General features: G+C 48.8%; 1 protein-coding gene across 4 annotated transcripts in view; it reads left to right on the top strand.

The window, feature by feature from the left end:
- gli3 (GLI family zinc finger 3) overlaps window positions 1–15,966 on the top strand; it is an 83,810-nt gene that overhangs the window by 61,081 nt on the left and 6,763 nt on the right. For 3 of the 4 annotated variants that reach the window (XM_019875000.1, XM_019874990.1, XM_019875016.1), the window contains 6 exons: window positions 3,662–3,873; window positions 6,346–6,507; window positions 8,939–9,140; window positions 11,311–11,539; window positions 12,120–12,233; window positions 13,063–13,206. In XM_019875000.1, coding sequence (XP_019730559.1) covers window positions 3,662–3,873; window positions 6,346–6,507; window positions 8,939–9,140; window positions 11,311–11,539; window positions 12,120–12,233; window positions 13,063–13,206 — 1,063 coding nt within the window. The remainder of the gene's footprint in view (window positions 1–3,661; window positions 3,874–6,345; window positions 6,508–8,938; window positions 9,141–11,310; window positions 11,540–12,119; window positions 12,234–13,062; window positions 13,207–15,966) is intronic. The other variant, XM_019875008.1, reaches the window with a different exon arrangement.

Genomic DNA, 15,966 nt, shown 5'->3' on the forward strand with positions numbered 1-15,966 from the left:
GCGGCGGATTGAAATGGGAGGGAGGGGTGGGGGGGGCGCTCTCGTGTGGAGTTGAGTCATGGATCCACGCCGTTTTCCCCTCACCTGACACACTTGTGTGTGGGGGTCAGGGGGTTCGGAGTTTGTTTGGTCTTAAGCTGCAGGCGGCGAGCGAGCCCCCCCCTGCGCGGAAGCATCAGACGGTGGAAAAGAAAAGATGGATGTGCTTCCTTCCTGTTTTTGTTGTGCAGTGGCCCACTAGCCTGGGGCCAGCCGCAGGAAGTCAAAACACTGACAGCTAATTCCACCGCCGCTTAGACTCTCACCTTGCCCTCACCTGTAAACACAACACGGCAACAATGCTACTAGCTCGTCTGCGGCCCAAAAAGTCAAGCTAGAGCGCGAACCCCGGTGGGCATGCCTTCCGGACCTTCCTGCGATATCGAAAGACCATTAAAAAAAAAAAAAAACAAAACTCTGTACTTTCAGTGTACCTAACTTGCCAAACGCCATATAAAAAATTGTTGCAGAAAGGGAACCCGGCATCAAAAACAAAAATTATGCAAGTGACTCGCTGTGGCGCCCCTTGTAGGGACAAGCTAAAAGTCGCAACAGTAGAAATTCATCAAATTGGAAACCTTCCATGCACTGCTTGTTAAAAAAAAGGGGGGGGGCTGTGGGTGAATAAATGTGGATTGTTCCCTGATTACTTTGATAGCACGGGTAGGGGGGGTGGGGTAGCAGGCATTTAGTGTAATTTCTCTTTCATGTTTCCTCTGTAGACTTGTTTTGTTCTTATCTCGCCGGCTGGAATGAGCTTTGATTGCAGCGTGGAGAAACGGGCCCGGCCGGCCGTGTGAACTTGAAAACTGGAATCGAAAATCCGTCGGACGCGGACGTTCTTCGCCAATCCTTATTTGGATCTGACACATGCGCTTTCCCCTCCATACAGTACGTCGGGGTTTTGTCCACAAAACATTCATGATTCACCCCCCAAAAATTGCGACTTTTGTTGTATTCTATCGTGCCAGTTATGTCACGGAATCGCAGGAAAGATCATCGAAAAAAATCCAATATGGCAATGATGCAAACGCGGCCCTTAAAAGGCATCCAATCAGACCGCCGTTCTGACGCTAATGTGCGTTCTGCCTACAGAAGAGTCCCGCCACTCCATGGGACCCTGACTGCCCGCCCCCTTTCCACCTCTTTGATGTTTGGGGGAGTGCGCCTCACCCACCGGGGTCACATATTTACCCTGGCTGCCTGGCAACTCCCTCCAACCCCTGGCCAGGGCCTCGGAAGTTCTCGAGAGTCACCTATTCTTTGCAGGATTTGTTCTCTATATTTTTAATGTATTTTTATATTTATGGGGATTTTTTTTTCAACCCATTTTTCGTGGAAAATGCTGATTTGAGGTTTTCCATGAATTTTGGTGGGGTGAATGAGGCCTATTCAGAAACCTCAAATCAGTTTTTATTACGCCTGCTGTTCGTGTCTCCTCTTAGCTCCTTGCGAGTGTTTTCATTTTGCATTTGTGCCTTTGACAGTTTGTCCCATTTTGATTGAAAGCGACCATGGCTCTCCTTGCCTCCACGCCGTGGCATTATGCTACCTTTAATGATCAGTGGTGGTCTTTCTGAGCTCGATGGCAACTCCGTTTTTTGCTCGCCATATATAGCCCCCCCCCACCCCCCCCACAAATAATCAGCAGTCCGTAACATTTAAACTCCCAAGTTAGGGCAGTCGAAAATCAAAGATGTGTTTCTGTGTTTCTTTCTGGAGGTATTTCGGCATGGCTTACTTCCTGTTGTTGCAGACCGCTGTGTCAACACCGGCCCAGCCTGGTCCGGCAGCCGCCGCCGCCGCCACAATGATACCTTCAGTGCCCAAATGAAGCCGTCAAGCGAATGGCACCCACCGCCGGCCCGACAAAAAACCCGTTTGCGTCGACGTGACCTGGCTTTCCAAACAAAAGACGAGTTTCGCTTGGACGCCGTGAAAATAAAAGAAAATTAAAATAAACCTCAAGCATCTCCCCGTGGCGTATTTATACCATGGCACATGAACATTTGTGCAGGAGTGGGACGAAAACAACATCCTGTGGCCTCCCCGCGTGTTAACATGCCTTGTCGTAAAAGACGCCGCTTTCAGCCGCCGGGAAGGAAATGGATTCCACATGTGCGTTACTAACTCTTTCCTTGCACGGCGTCGCGAGACATCATCGGGGGGCTTCGGGTGGGTGCGTAAATCTTTGTGAAAGTGTGGGAAAAAGAGATACACATCCCAAATGTCACGTTGACTTCATACATGGCACTGGACAGTTGATTAGGAACATACATGACATGAAGCAAAACTGAGCCTTGCTCGCCGCCATCAAGGAGGTTGTCATTGTTCGACTTTACAGATCAAGATGAAGTTTGCCGATGACATTTTTTTTCTTCTGGTGGGTCACTGCCCCAAAAAGTTCAAATTCATGTTTGCACCTTTTTGAAAAACAAGCAAAATCGCGATCGAACCATCGATGCTATTTAGCGTTAGCATTAAGCTAGCGTAAAGAGGTGAGATACAGTCAAAGCACGCTACAAAGTACACCCCAGAAATACGCCATTTGCTGTGTGTGTGTGTGTGTGTGTGTGTGTGTGTGTGTGTGTGTGTGTGTGTGCGCGCGTGTGTATGACCTTTAATAATGTGTGCAGGACTCATTATTGGCCCCGGGCCTGAGCTCTTTCATTAGCTGCGGAGCGGACGGCCGACGGGGGGGATCAGGGGACGGGGTGGAGATCGTAATTGGGCCGTTCCGCTCCCCCCCCCTCCCCTCCGAGGCCCAAGGTCACGGCGAGGCAAACTCTTCGGCCAGGTCTTGTCACTGCCTCGCCTTCCTCATCCTCGGGTCCTCCCGGGGTCTTTGGTGGCGGCGCACGGAGTCCGCTGGGAGGATGACGTGGGACTAATTCGGTCTAATCTCTCAGCCTGTTAATGTGCGGTTGATATGTGGATTTCTCCTCATCCTCGGGGGAAGGCCTTTGCGATGAAGGCGGTCATTAGGAAGTTTCCTACTCCTCCTAACCAATTACAAGAAAGGAAACTTTTGTCCACTTGTGTTCCGCACATCAAAAAGCGGAAGAAAATGCAGTAAGTTCACACGTTCTATTTGAAGATGTGCCACGGCGGTCAGCAGCGAGCGGGTCGATGACGGCCGCCGCCGTTAAAGCTCGCTTTGATCCCGGGAAGTGTCGGCGTAGGGGGGCGGCGGAATGTTAAGGGAGAGTCCTCAGCATGCATGCTATTCATTTTGAATTTGTCACAAGGGGCCGTTGTCAAATCATTTTTGAACATGGAAGGATGATTTTTTTAAAATTTTTACCGACCACAAAGCAGTCGCTTAACTGAATTGTACAAAAGCTCACAAAATAGAGTCAACTCAAGCGCGTTCTTGTCCGACGTGCCAATGGACACAACTGACGTCGCAGTTGACCGCCAGCCACATTTTCATTCGCTTCCTCCCACCTCAGTCAACAGGCCTGGTCTGGCTTTTAAAGGCACACATACATTCTGTATCACAGATACGACAGTGTACCATGTGAGGGCGGCAATGAAGTTCATGTTCAATTCACTTCAAGGCAAAAAAAAAAAAAAGCCAGTTGATTTGGAAAAATGATCGATTTTTGTCTCTCCCCCGCAGGCCTCCGGCGCTGGCGGGCAGTCCGGCCTTCTCGGACATCTCCCTCATCCGCATCTCGCCGCAGCGGAACCCCTCCGTGGGGGCCGAGTCTCCCTTCCACCCGTCGCACCCGTACATCAACCCCTACGTGGACTACCTGCGCTCCCTGCAGCCCCTCGCCAGCCCCTCCATCTCCGTGCTGTCGGCCACCCGAGGCCTCAGCCCCGCCGACGGTGAGCACAAAGGTTCCATTTGCCGACCTTGTTTTGCTTCTTCTTCTTCGAACTAATATCACTCACTACAAGCGATATCCGAGACGTAATTCCTCGTGGTTGAGAGGCAAGCGGATCCGCCTCTATTCGAAACCAGGGGCTCGCTCAGATGCTATCCGGCTGATGAGGGTCATGTGATACGTGGGGGGGAGGGGGTGGGGTGGCGAGAGCGGAAGGGGGCACGGGAGGCTAATCCTTTTGATGTGTGAGTCCTGTCCGAGACCGCCAGGGTCACTTCGTATTTCACCATAAGGGGGTTTTAAGGAATGGGGGAGGTTTGGGAAGACTCAAGTTCACACTGGGAGGTGGCTGGAAATGTGTCATCGTTTTTTAATGAAAAGATGATTAGATTTGATAGGCGTCACATTGGGAGTCGCGTGAACATTTTGAATTCATTTCTTTGGAATTCTTTTTATCAGGTGAAATCTTGAGTATGAAGTAAAATAATGACTTTGGGGACAGGATTGACCGAGAATGATTGAGTTCATCATTTTTCATTTGTGTCGAAAGTAAAATACACTCATTAGCCGGAATATTTCGGATTCAAAAGGTTTAATGACAGGCAACACGGTGGGGCCTGTGGTTAGCATGTCTGCCTCGCAGCGGTAGAGGTTCCAAGTTTGAATGCGACTTGGGCCTCCTTGCGAAGAGTTTGCATGTTCTCCCCTCCCACATTCACTTAAAAAAAAAAAAAGTGCATTTTTAGGTTCATTGACCATCTCGGCGGTCCAGAGGCCAGAATTTTTTTTTGTCTCGACACAGCATGTTCGCGTTCACAATGCAAATGTCTCCACTTCTGACTTTTATTCCTCTCTCTGTGCTCATGATCTGTGTGCTAATTAGGTCTTTAATCAACACTCTGCTTAATTAAGCCATCCGTGGCTTTGCTGTCGTTAGTCTGTGGGCAAGTTGTAAAAAAAAAAAAAAACAACAACAAAAGGAGCCCTTGAGTGCTGTGAATGACTGTATAGCATCGAATGGAGTTTTAAAAGTGGGAGGGATCCTCCGCTTTCTCATTGTGTTTTCCGATTTGTGCCCAAGAACATGGAGTGCCACGTTAACACACACACACACACACACACACACACACACACACACACACACACACACACACACACACACGCACGCAAGATGCCCTCAGGATGGCATTGCGATGCCAGCGTTCCTTATTTGGAAAGCCAAGCAAAGCTCTTCTTCTCTTTCTCGGTGTTGTGTGCACGCGTCCCCCTGAATAGGCCACATTACGGCTCAATGCAAATGCAAAGCTCGGGCGGAACAGCAAAGACAATCGACAAACTCCCCACTTCCACCAGGGATATAATACCCAGATCAAATTAATTTAGCATCTTTTTTTTTCTCCCCCCCCCCCCTCCCTTATAGCGCCATTCAGTCGATCGCATGCAGGAAATCTCCTCAACCCATCCTTTCTGGAGAGAGAGTGAAGGGGGGGATGGGGGTGTTGAACTCTGCGGTTTCTGAACACATTCCATATTTGCATCCAAAACCGCTGTCTTTTCCCTTCCCTCTTTCAGGGAATATTTGCATGAGCAAAACCCACCAGCGCCAGATGTTTATTTTTAGGCAACGGTTGAAGGACTTACGGCACGCCGTTAACGAGAGGGAACGACTCGTAAAAATGAATGGCAAGGCAGAACGAAGGCGGGATATCCAGCGCTGGTGCGTGCGTGCGTCGAAGCTCTTTTGTTTTCCCGCACGGAGCGTTTTGAGGGAGCGGGTTGCCTATCTGCGCACGGCAGATACAAGACACCCCAGCGAAACGGGTGCCAACATGCACAAACATACACGACACGTAAAAATAAGCTTAAGGTCACAAAACTGTCATCGATGCTGACCGAAATTTTAGTGGACCTATTTACTGCTGCCCACTTCAACCTTTGCAAATTTTAGAACAATCGCCACAATAGCTTTACACACCCTTTTCCTCTCCATATAGGCGCTCACTCCAGAAAAAGCTTATTGAGGAAAATTCTCATAAAATCCTGAATATTGGAGCGGTGGTTGAAATATTTGCAGAGGTAGAATTGGGCAAACAAAACCCCAAAAAAACGCAAGATCCACCTATTTTATAGTAATTGATTGCGATTTTCTGATGTGAAGCGAAACTCCTGGTATGTTAAAGAAATACAATTGTTGGTGTTGTCCACGTATATCATGAAAAGTTCAGTTGCAGTGAAATTGCTGATACCGACATGATCTGGGTCAAATTGACCCAGGAATAGTATTGCTGTCTCCGAGAAACGACCCCATACAGCTGACTTGAAATGGGTCGATTTGACCCAAACTACAGCAGACTGCATAACTGCATGTCACTTTAATGCGAATGCTTTCAATTTCACTCAGTCACGGACGTTTGACTATTTTTGAAGCGGGATTGTTCCATTTCTAATTGCATGTGTGTTTTCCGTCCCGCAGCCCCCCACGCCGGCCTGACGCCCTCCGAGTACTACCACCAGATGGCCCTGTTGGCGGGCCACCGCAGCCCCTACTCGGCCGACCTGCTCCCATCCGTGGCCACCTCGGCCGGGGCGGGCGCCGCCGGCGCCCTGCACATGGAGTACCTGCAAGCCATGGACAGTAAGTAGAAAAATGCCGACGCAACCGTGTGAGATTCGACTTGGATTTAACTCGGGCAACTATGCAATTAGGCTAACAATTTAATGAATGAGAGGTCTTAAATTTGAGACAAATCCAAAATGGAGTACCGCAAGGTCTGCACATGCACCCAACAGCTTCACTTGGGCTGACGTGGTTGAAATTCTCTCATGCTCATGCGTTATTTTAAAGTGTAAATAGGAAATCGGGGCGAGGTTGGAGTACCTTGGCCCCCCCGGCTCGCTTTGATGGGAGCCTTTGCAGCCAGGCGGGCGGCGTGCCTCGCGGTCTTGCCGACAAACTAATTAAAAGTCGGCAAAGTTTGCGCGGCTATCGGGAAATTAATTGCTATTAAGCGGGAATAGGAATGTCCCGCCATTCATCGCCGGGAGAAATCCTGTCTTCTTTGTCACGTTTTAAGATGAATGGCGTGAAACCAAACAATTAGGGCCCCGTCCAAGCGGCGATGCGCCGCTCTTGACTTGAAACCGGCCTGTGATCATCGCCACTAATAACTCTTCAGCGGCTAAAATGTGAACAGAATGGACTCCGTCAAGAGGCTTCCCGTGATAATCTGGACTAGGGCGACTGTTGGAGCGTAATTAGCGTCCGTGTGAGCGACGCTACAGAAACAATGGGCTTGTTAGCCCCGTCCCGCTTTTTCACAGGCTTTTGTCTATGTTCTTACTGCCTAATTAGTGGCAAAAGGCTCATATTAGTGCACTATATGACCGTCTCAATTGATTGCCTAATTTCTCCCCTATAATAACTTCCTTTCTTTAATCATCACAAGTAAATGCTTGAACTCGGTTTGGTACCCAATTAGCAGAAAAACACACACAAACAGACAACGTGCTAAAGATGATTATTATGGAGTGATGATGCCCATTTTTGCCTGATCTGTGGGTGGGAAAAAAAAAAAACGTCTTGTTTCTTGATCGAAAAGGAAGGCGGCTGAAAAAGTTGAACGAGGGCGAAAGGACACTTTCCAGCACGTTGGGGGCGGGGCTCCCGAATCGGGTGGAAAGGCCTCATGGGACTGATGTTTATTAGCGCGCCGCCCAAATGATGAATCGGCCTCACGCCGGGACAGAGTGAGAGGAGCGTCGCGGCCCCCTGAAGCACAACTGTCCCTCTAATTTTCCTCTTGATTTATGGACAGCGGGGGACCCACTTATGCAACGCGTCATTCACTTCTGTGGCTGCGCAAGCGTTCAGACAGTGGACTGGCAAAGCCTCGAAAAAAAAATGGAGGGACGCTCATATCAACGGTGGCTCGCGATTGTTGATGATCACCATCAAGACGTTGAGATCACATTCGGAGACCACTCAGAGTCACTGTGCATGTTCTTATAAACCTTTTTGGGGACCTTGACATGGTTGAAAATTAGGGCCCAACCGATAAGGATTTTCTCCAAGTCCCATGTCGAAATTGGAACAGGAAGTCGGCCATTTTGGTTTGAAGCAGCCCTTTTAGGACAAATTCCAACCCTTGTACTTTTGACGAACTCCCACTGGCAAGACTTCCTCCATGTTTTATTAATGTGTCGGTAGTTGTTGAGTTGCTTAAAAAAATAAATATGTGCAAACCCGCCACAACTGTGTTGCTCCACGCACACACAAACACACTTTCACACACATACAGACACGCGTTGATTAACATGTGAATGGAGCTTGCTGTAATCGTTGGATGTGTCAGCCAAAGAGACGGGAGCATTTACATTTGGGAGATGGATGGATTGTGGGGGACGTAAATACAGGGGTGGTTGTGTGTGCGTGTGTGTGTTGGGGGGGTGTGATCTAGGCTGTGTAAGCCATTTTTGTTTGCCTTTTATGAAACAACTCCAAATGTTTTATCTGCGAGTCTTGAGTCACAAAGTCCTTGTGTCACAGTGCCGCATCCCTTCAGTGCCCCCCACCGCCCCCCCATCTCCTCCGCCCCCCTCCCGCCGTTGTTCTCCGTCTTGTTTGTGACATCGCCGTGTGAAAAGACAACAAAAGTCATGTTTTAATCTCCACCCGTGGCTCTTTGTGCGTGCGCCCAGAGAATGGTGGCTGCCTTTTGCCGCCTTTTTGTACCCATTCAACCCGCTTTTTTTTTTTTTTTTTTTTTTGTGTGTGTGTGTTTTGTTGTTTTGTTTTGTTTTTTCCTTGATTGCATCTGAATGAGGAGTCAAATCGGACCGGGCGACGTATTAGCACACACCGTCGGAGCATTCGGGCGGACATAAAAAGCTTGTTTTCTTCGGCGTGAAATGCAAGCAGTGCATCAAGTGACAGCTGAGCACGAGTCACGCCATTCCTTTTGATACATGATTGACAAAGATGTCATCCCAAAACTTTTGCAATACAGTACTCAAAGTATTTTTTTTTTTCTTCAGACTGTGAAAATATGTTTTGGTCCTCCTCGCAGGTTCTCGCTTCCCGAGCCCCAGAGTGCCGTCACGGCCAAGCAGGAAGCGACCGCTGCCCATCTCGCCGCTGTCGGAGCACAGCTTCGACCTGCAGACCATGATCCGCAACTCACCCAACTCACTGGTAACCATGCTCAACAACTCCCGCTCCAGCTCGTCCACCAGCGGCTCCTACGGACATCTGTCAGCCGGAGCCATCAGGTAAACCTGCGATGCATCACTTGTTTTATCTAGTCACGTGACAAAAGAAAAATCAAACACTTAAAGTAACTCTTTTATTCGCCATGACGTATAAATACGTCTTGAAAAACCGCTGCGGCCGCCTACCTATGACGTATTTTTACTTAATTTTTTTTTGCGTCATAGTGTGCAGAAGGCTCTGGAACGCAGCCTCTGACTCATGATCAGGCTGCATCAAATCTGTCCAGCAGGTGGCAGCGAGTATAAGGGATCGGCCAGGATCATGCAGCAGAAGAAGTGGAAGTAGAAGTAAAGGGCGAGGGATGCATGGGAAGAGTTGTGGAAGCGTGTGGAGTTAGTAGAGCGTGCATTTGAAAAAATAGTAGTGCCATACTTGAAATTGTGCTTGAAATGCATGCAGAGACTGGAAATCTGCTGAAAGTTTGCTCTTTTCTAATGCTGATTGCTAAAGAAGGGAAAAAGATGAAAGAAGAGATTCTCATCCTTCTTTTGGTCGGCTGCGTGATTATATCGCAGGAGAGCCTGATAATCTGTCAGCCTTGCAAGTCAAAATCCAGTGAAACGGCTGTGATTGAAGGCTTTGCTCCAGTGAAAATTGCTGGGATTAAAGGAGTTAAAGTAGATCCTACAGATGTCATCAATCGTCCAACATAAACAATAGTGGTCCCAATATGGAACCTTGTGGGATGCCACACTCAATACTGTTCCCCTTTTGTTCTGCCCTGGGCAGGTTAGGTTGTCCTGGCAACACGCAGAGGCTGAAATCTGATTGGACACGAATTCTACCATTCACTTGCACATTTGTCAGAAGCTGGACAAAAAAATATAAAAACAAACTAACTATAAAGCAGATTGCAGGATGCTTTTTTCCCCTTTATGGTCGTACAAATAAAATAATAAATATAATAATAAAACATATTGATGGAGAAATTGATTTCCATAAACCTCTTGGCTGCTTTGATTTGTTCATCTTCCCCCAACCTCAGAAACTGGGTGTGTAGGCAGTTGCCTAATTGTGACATCACAGTGGGGGCAGGAGTACACAAGGGCTCACTCACAGGCACTTTTGCAGGAATGGCAACCAAAAGATTTCCTTGCGTGGTCCGCATAAATGAAGAGTGTCGATTGTGTGTTGCGGGCGACCATTCTTGGTGACGCCTCGTAAGTCTGCCGTTGTTATTACCGGCGTGGAGGAAAATCGATGGGCCGAAACGCATTTGGGGGCCCGTGAGCTTGTCATATCCGTCACGGGCGTAACGCCTCGGCCTATTTGGGTCCTGTCATCGGGACGGCGGTCCCGGCCCGCCGCGTGATTGATCAGGCTCCCGGCGCGGATCGCTGATCAATGGCTGCGGGTGGGGGCCATGGATCTTTCCCCCGCCGGTCGCTTCTATCTTCTTTTCTTTGGCCGCCCGCCCGTCCGTCTGCTCGCGTGACTGACACCAGCCGCCAGGGAGGTGGCGGGACCGGCTAGCCGGGAGAGGCTCACCCACACGGGGGACTGGACGGCGACGGGCTTCGGACATTTCCATAGCAAGTTGAAATCAAAGCAATACTTTGATCTGCAGTGATGTTTTTTTTTTTTTTAAGTTAACTGTGCACTTGAAGTCAACCTTTGTGTTTTGTAAGGCTTTGATGAATCAAGCTCAATTTCACACTTTTTATTTCGTCGTGCGGATCGTTTGCCCGCTCCGAGGATGTCGTCGGCGGCGCCGCCGCCACTAAAGCTTTGCCGCCGGCCCAGCTGGTTCCGGTATTAGCGCAACCTCGTCTCCTGTCAGATTGTCCTCGGGGTTGGGGTTGGGGGTAAGCAGCAGCAACTCTCCTTTGTTTCACAGTACTCCACCAAGTGAGCCATTACTAGAATTATCTCTATCTCTATCATACCTGCGACTGACTGGCGACCAGTTCAGGGTGTAGTTTGCCTTTTTGCCCGGAGTCAGCTGGGATCGGCTCCTGCAACTCCCCGCGACCCTGTTCAGGATAACCGGTGTTGAAAATGGATGGATGGATGGAATTTCAATGCAAAATGTCCGGGTTTTCATTTATTACACCCATTTTTCCGTAAATGGACATTTGAGACATGTACTTTTTCATTTCTTGTACTTATACTAGCCGAATTATTGTGACTTTAATTGGTCTGTGTGTGTGTGTGTCTGCTTATGGTTAGCCCCGCATTGAGTTTCGCCTACCCGCCCACGCCAGTGGCCCTGCACATGCACCAGCAGCTGATGGGCCGCCAGCCAGCCATGGTGGGCTCTGCCTTCGGTCACAGCCCGCCGCTCATCCACCCGACGCCGGCCTTCGCCACCCAGAGGCCCGTGTCCGGCTTCACCGCCGCCGCCGCCGCCGGGCTGGCCGCCGCCGAGCGTTCGGCCGTCTCGGGTGACTCCGCGCAGGTACTCAAGTACAGCTAGTGAATACTTTTGCCACCTCTGGCCATTCATCATGGCAGGTAATAGATAGCTGGCGCCGCACGCCAGCCGCACCTCGGAAACGCTAGCCGTAGCGTCCGTCCTCCGGGGAGTTCCGCCGCCCGACAGCGAGGGGCTTGTTAGCATCGCGTTTCACAGCTCGCTCCATTAATCACGGGAGAGGGAGGGGGGACCTGATATTGACATGGATGGATGGATCCAAAGGGGTCTTTACTTTGCTTTACCTGAAGCCGACTGTATGTGCGGGCCTACGCTTGAAGCGCGTATTCCATCTTTATTACCACCGCCATGTCCCACTCAAATAACGGCATATTAAATCAGGCTTCAACCGCACAAACCAAGCCAATCTTGTTCCTTCAAGACCCGCTCAAGTCATTCTCAGGATTGGCTTCTCGAAACATGCAATGTGTTTGAAGTGCTGAACAACGTGCAAAGACTGGCAACAAATTAGTCCTGATTTGCTTCTCAGGTATCCGAAATTTTTTGCTGCAATACATTTACATGAGCGAGAGGTGACGTTCACATTCTGTTTTGGTGTGTGCAGTTGAAACCCACCAGCGAGTCCGCGGTGAGCAGCACGGGCGACCCGATGCACCACAAACGCTCCAAGATGAAGCCAGAGGAGGAGATGCCCAGCCCGCGGCCGCTCAGCATTCAGGTACTGATGAGGCGCCGCTCGGTGACCTTTGACCTGCAGTTAATTTTGCCCTTGGAACTCCTAAGAGGCTGGACTTGGCAACAACTGAGTTCGATTTTCTTATTCAACTCCAACAAAAATGTACGGAGTTGAATAATAAATGCGTTCTGTGTTTGTGGAGGGCTTGTTATTTTTTTTCTTGAAGGCGGGAAGGAGTGTATGCTTCTATGCTCAGTGCTGCTGGAAAAAAAAATCACATTTGTGAAAATAATAAAAATAAAATAAAAATTAAAAAAAATTGTCATCAAGAATTTCCACCATTGATTTTTTTGGCGCATTTTTTAATATGTTTTCCATTCACGTATTTTCCAGAATTGAGTTCTTATTGAATGAAATTACTCATTTTCATTCATATCAAAACCTATTCAACTTCCATTGTATTTTTTTCTGTACACTCACACGTTTCGCCAAAAAGTTAGCAAGCGCCGCCCCCCCTCAGGCCGGGTTGACTTTCACACGCTTGAGAAAACATTTCACTTGAATCAAAGTGTTCATAAATAAGAGTGGAGAGTGCAGTAAGTGGCCATTGTGTAAAAGTGGAGGCAGAGACTAACAGTGAAATATGCGTGCGCTAATTCCTGCGGCAGGAAGAGAGGCTCCCGTTCCCCAAATAGTCCCCCCACTTGTTCTTGTGCTGGAAAAAGCTGTAAAAGTCCAAAAGTCTGCCTTTCGAGGCCAAATTCTCGGGGTCAACGCCAACGGTGACTCACGTTGTCGCATAGAAAGCTGATGCCGATCGTGGAAGACATTATTTCTCGCTTTGCAAATTGTAACTTAAATCTCAATGTAGCAGGATCACCCCGACGGCATGACGCTGGTCAAGGAGGAAGGCGACAAGGACGAAGGCAAACAGGAGCCCGAGGTGGTCTACGAGACCAACTGCCACTGGGAGAACTGCTGCCGCGAGTTCGATACCCAGGAGCAGCTCGTGCAGGTACACGTCGCGTCACGTGAGCAAAAGTTGACGCCTGGGGACCAAAGTGTGCAGTACACAGTTTGATCCATCCATCAAATGATGAGCACTATTTCGTGGAACAAAAAGTATCTGAATAGAAAAAGAAAGCATTTTCATGAAGTGTTTTTTTTTTTTTTTTTTTTTTTAAATCTGCAAATCAACTGTCAATCACCGGACAGACATTTGCGATGCTTTTATTTGGGGTGACCGATGAAGCTATCAAGAGTGGTTTTGTGGAATGGAAACTTCTTAGCGAGGTCGCGGCGCTAAGCTGGCAAAATCATCTCCTGTCAGACACCCAAGTTAGAGGAGGGCACATGAAAAGAAAACGCGCGCACGCGGCCTGCGCACGGCGGAGAGAGAGAGAGGATAGAAAGATCCGGCGCTCCCCACACTTGTCTGTTCTGCGTCTTGACACGGCAATCGTGGTGGTAACCTCTATCTATAATTGATATCCTCACCTGCCGCCCGCGTTTGAAGGGCGAGGCTCAAACGCTTGAGGAGCTTGACAACTTCTTGCGCCTCTTTCAGCCGGCGGGGGGTTAGTGAGGGGTGGGGGGGGGGGCTGTGGGAAGCTGGCGGCGGGGAAGGGGGCTTGGTCGGTGGAGGAGAGGAAGTAGATCCCCCTCACCCCAGGTGGCCGTCTCAGCCAACATCCTTCTCTTCCGATTAGCCACAAAATGCCTTTTCTCGCAATTGCTTTTGCTATTTGCGTGCTTCGGGGGGGCTCCATGTTTGCATGCCATCTATGGCACTTTTTGGGCAAATTTGGCATTTGCATGGCAAATGGCAAATATGCAGTTGGCAGTTGAAACAAACAGCTTATTTTTTAAAATAATATGTTGCTTGCTTATTAAAAACTAGAGTCTTAAGGAAGCTAGCGTTTCAGACAACATGAAAACAAAATCTAGTATTTACATGACTGAAGAGTATCATTTGACAAATATGGACCATTATGGCTTTTTTTTTTAAGAGAATATGGCATCAAATTGTAGCCCGTCTCCTTTTTTACGGCGAACTGAAGACGGAATGTATTGTTTTCTGGGGGCGGACAAAAATGTACATTTTTGTCCTGATGTGTTGGTGTGTGAGGTGAAAAGACGACGCTCCCCCTCGCAGCAGGTGGCCTCGTGAGCCAATGTCCTCGGCTTCCCATGATCAACAAAATCCATTTCCTCTCAATTGTTTTTTTGCGATTTGATTTCTCATTTTCCACGCAGATGCGTGGCGAGATGCCAGTAAAAGTCGCCGCGTCCTCTAATTCAAGCGAACTCCGACGAGAACGCTTTCTTATCTGCCTTGTGCCCTCCCCCCCTTCCTCCTCCTCATCATCATCAGTAATAGGATAAGTACAGTATTTGGACCACAGTGGGTCCCCCTCACAAGCCTGCTGGAGGGTTTGAGAGGGGGTGGTCGGCTTTATGGTGGTGGTGATGGTGGGGGGGTATCCAGAAAGGCAAGCAGCCTCCGCATTTGTCTTCTGAAATAGCTTTGGGGGTAAGAGGGGGGGATGTAGAAAAAAAGATGGTTGAATGAAGACTGCCACCAAGGCCCAGCAATGCAAATTTGGATTTGTATCGAGTTGTGCATATTAAAAAATGGCCTTCAAATGTGTGTCAAGGAAATTTGCCTTTAAATTCATGCACTATCCACTGAAAAATTAAGAAAAATAACCCAAAAAAAAGTCAAAAACTTTATATTTGTCCAGATTCACACCAGAATGAAGAGAATCATGAGCAAATTCCAATGCCTCGTCAAAATTTGCAATCAGCATATTTACACATACGCTTCTACTGTTTTTTTTTTTTTTTTTTTTTAAGCTGCTAACAAATCAACAAACACCAATCAAAACAATACGCTTGCTGTTACTTGGCGGACTTTGCGAAAAAAGAAACCGCCTCCTTGATTAGAACCATTTCCATGGAGGTGCGCTCATTAATCGTTTCAACAAGCGGACGGCGTTGAAACGTGGCCGCCGCGCCTTTGTGCTTGGCCTCATTTCGGGAATTAAGCCTCCGCACCACCCTCGTTGCACTCCACCTTGTTCAAAAGCTCTCGGCGCATATTATTTCCAGCCTCAAACGTGCCATACGCCAGCGCCGCGCAGCGCCACGCCGCGCGACTTTATCGCCAGTGCCGATAAGATAAACGTCAGATCTGTGCAATTTAGCTCACTTATCTGGCCCAGCCAGTCAGCACAAGCGAGGCGGGTGTCACTTTTACTTTGCGCTGTTTATTTCATTGATTCCATTTGTGGCATTCGCCCGCACAATTGGACCCTCCTCTTGATTTGGGGGGGGGGCCTCAATATCCCCCCACACGCTCATTTTCACATTCATTTTCCCTCCCTGGCGTTTTTTTTCCCTCAGAGGGACGACTTTTTTAAGATAAGGCCTAGTGGCTTCTTTAATGCTGAGCTTCAAGTACCCCCCCCCCCGCCCCCCGAACCCCTCAGCCCTCGTATGGCCTTCCTACACCATCTTGTATCGTGGCATAAATGAACCCTTAGGCAGTAGTTACAGTGATCATGGCAGCAAATCACAAACTAAAGTCCAGCTACGTTGATTGCATGGACTTGGTTCAGTTTGGCCTTGGTGGTCTGCATGTGTGAGTCCCCCCCCCCCACCCATAGGTGGCGCTAGCGAGGGCCTGTTGGCTTCGTCAGTGTTTAAGGCGGATAAACACTGAGTATCCGAGTACAAACGCCACCACGCCCCGCCCCCTCCCCCTCGTCTTCTA

This window comes from Hippocampus comes, unplaced genomic scaffold (genome assembly GCF_001891065.2).
Source record: "Hippocampus comes isolate QL1 unplaced genomic scaffold, H_comes_QL1_v1.1 scaffold25, whole genome shotgun sequence".
NCBI lineage: Eukaryota > Metazoa > Chordata > Actinopteri > Syngnathiformes > Syngnathidae > Hippocampus > Hippocampus comes.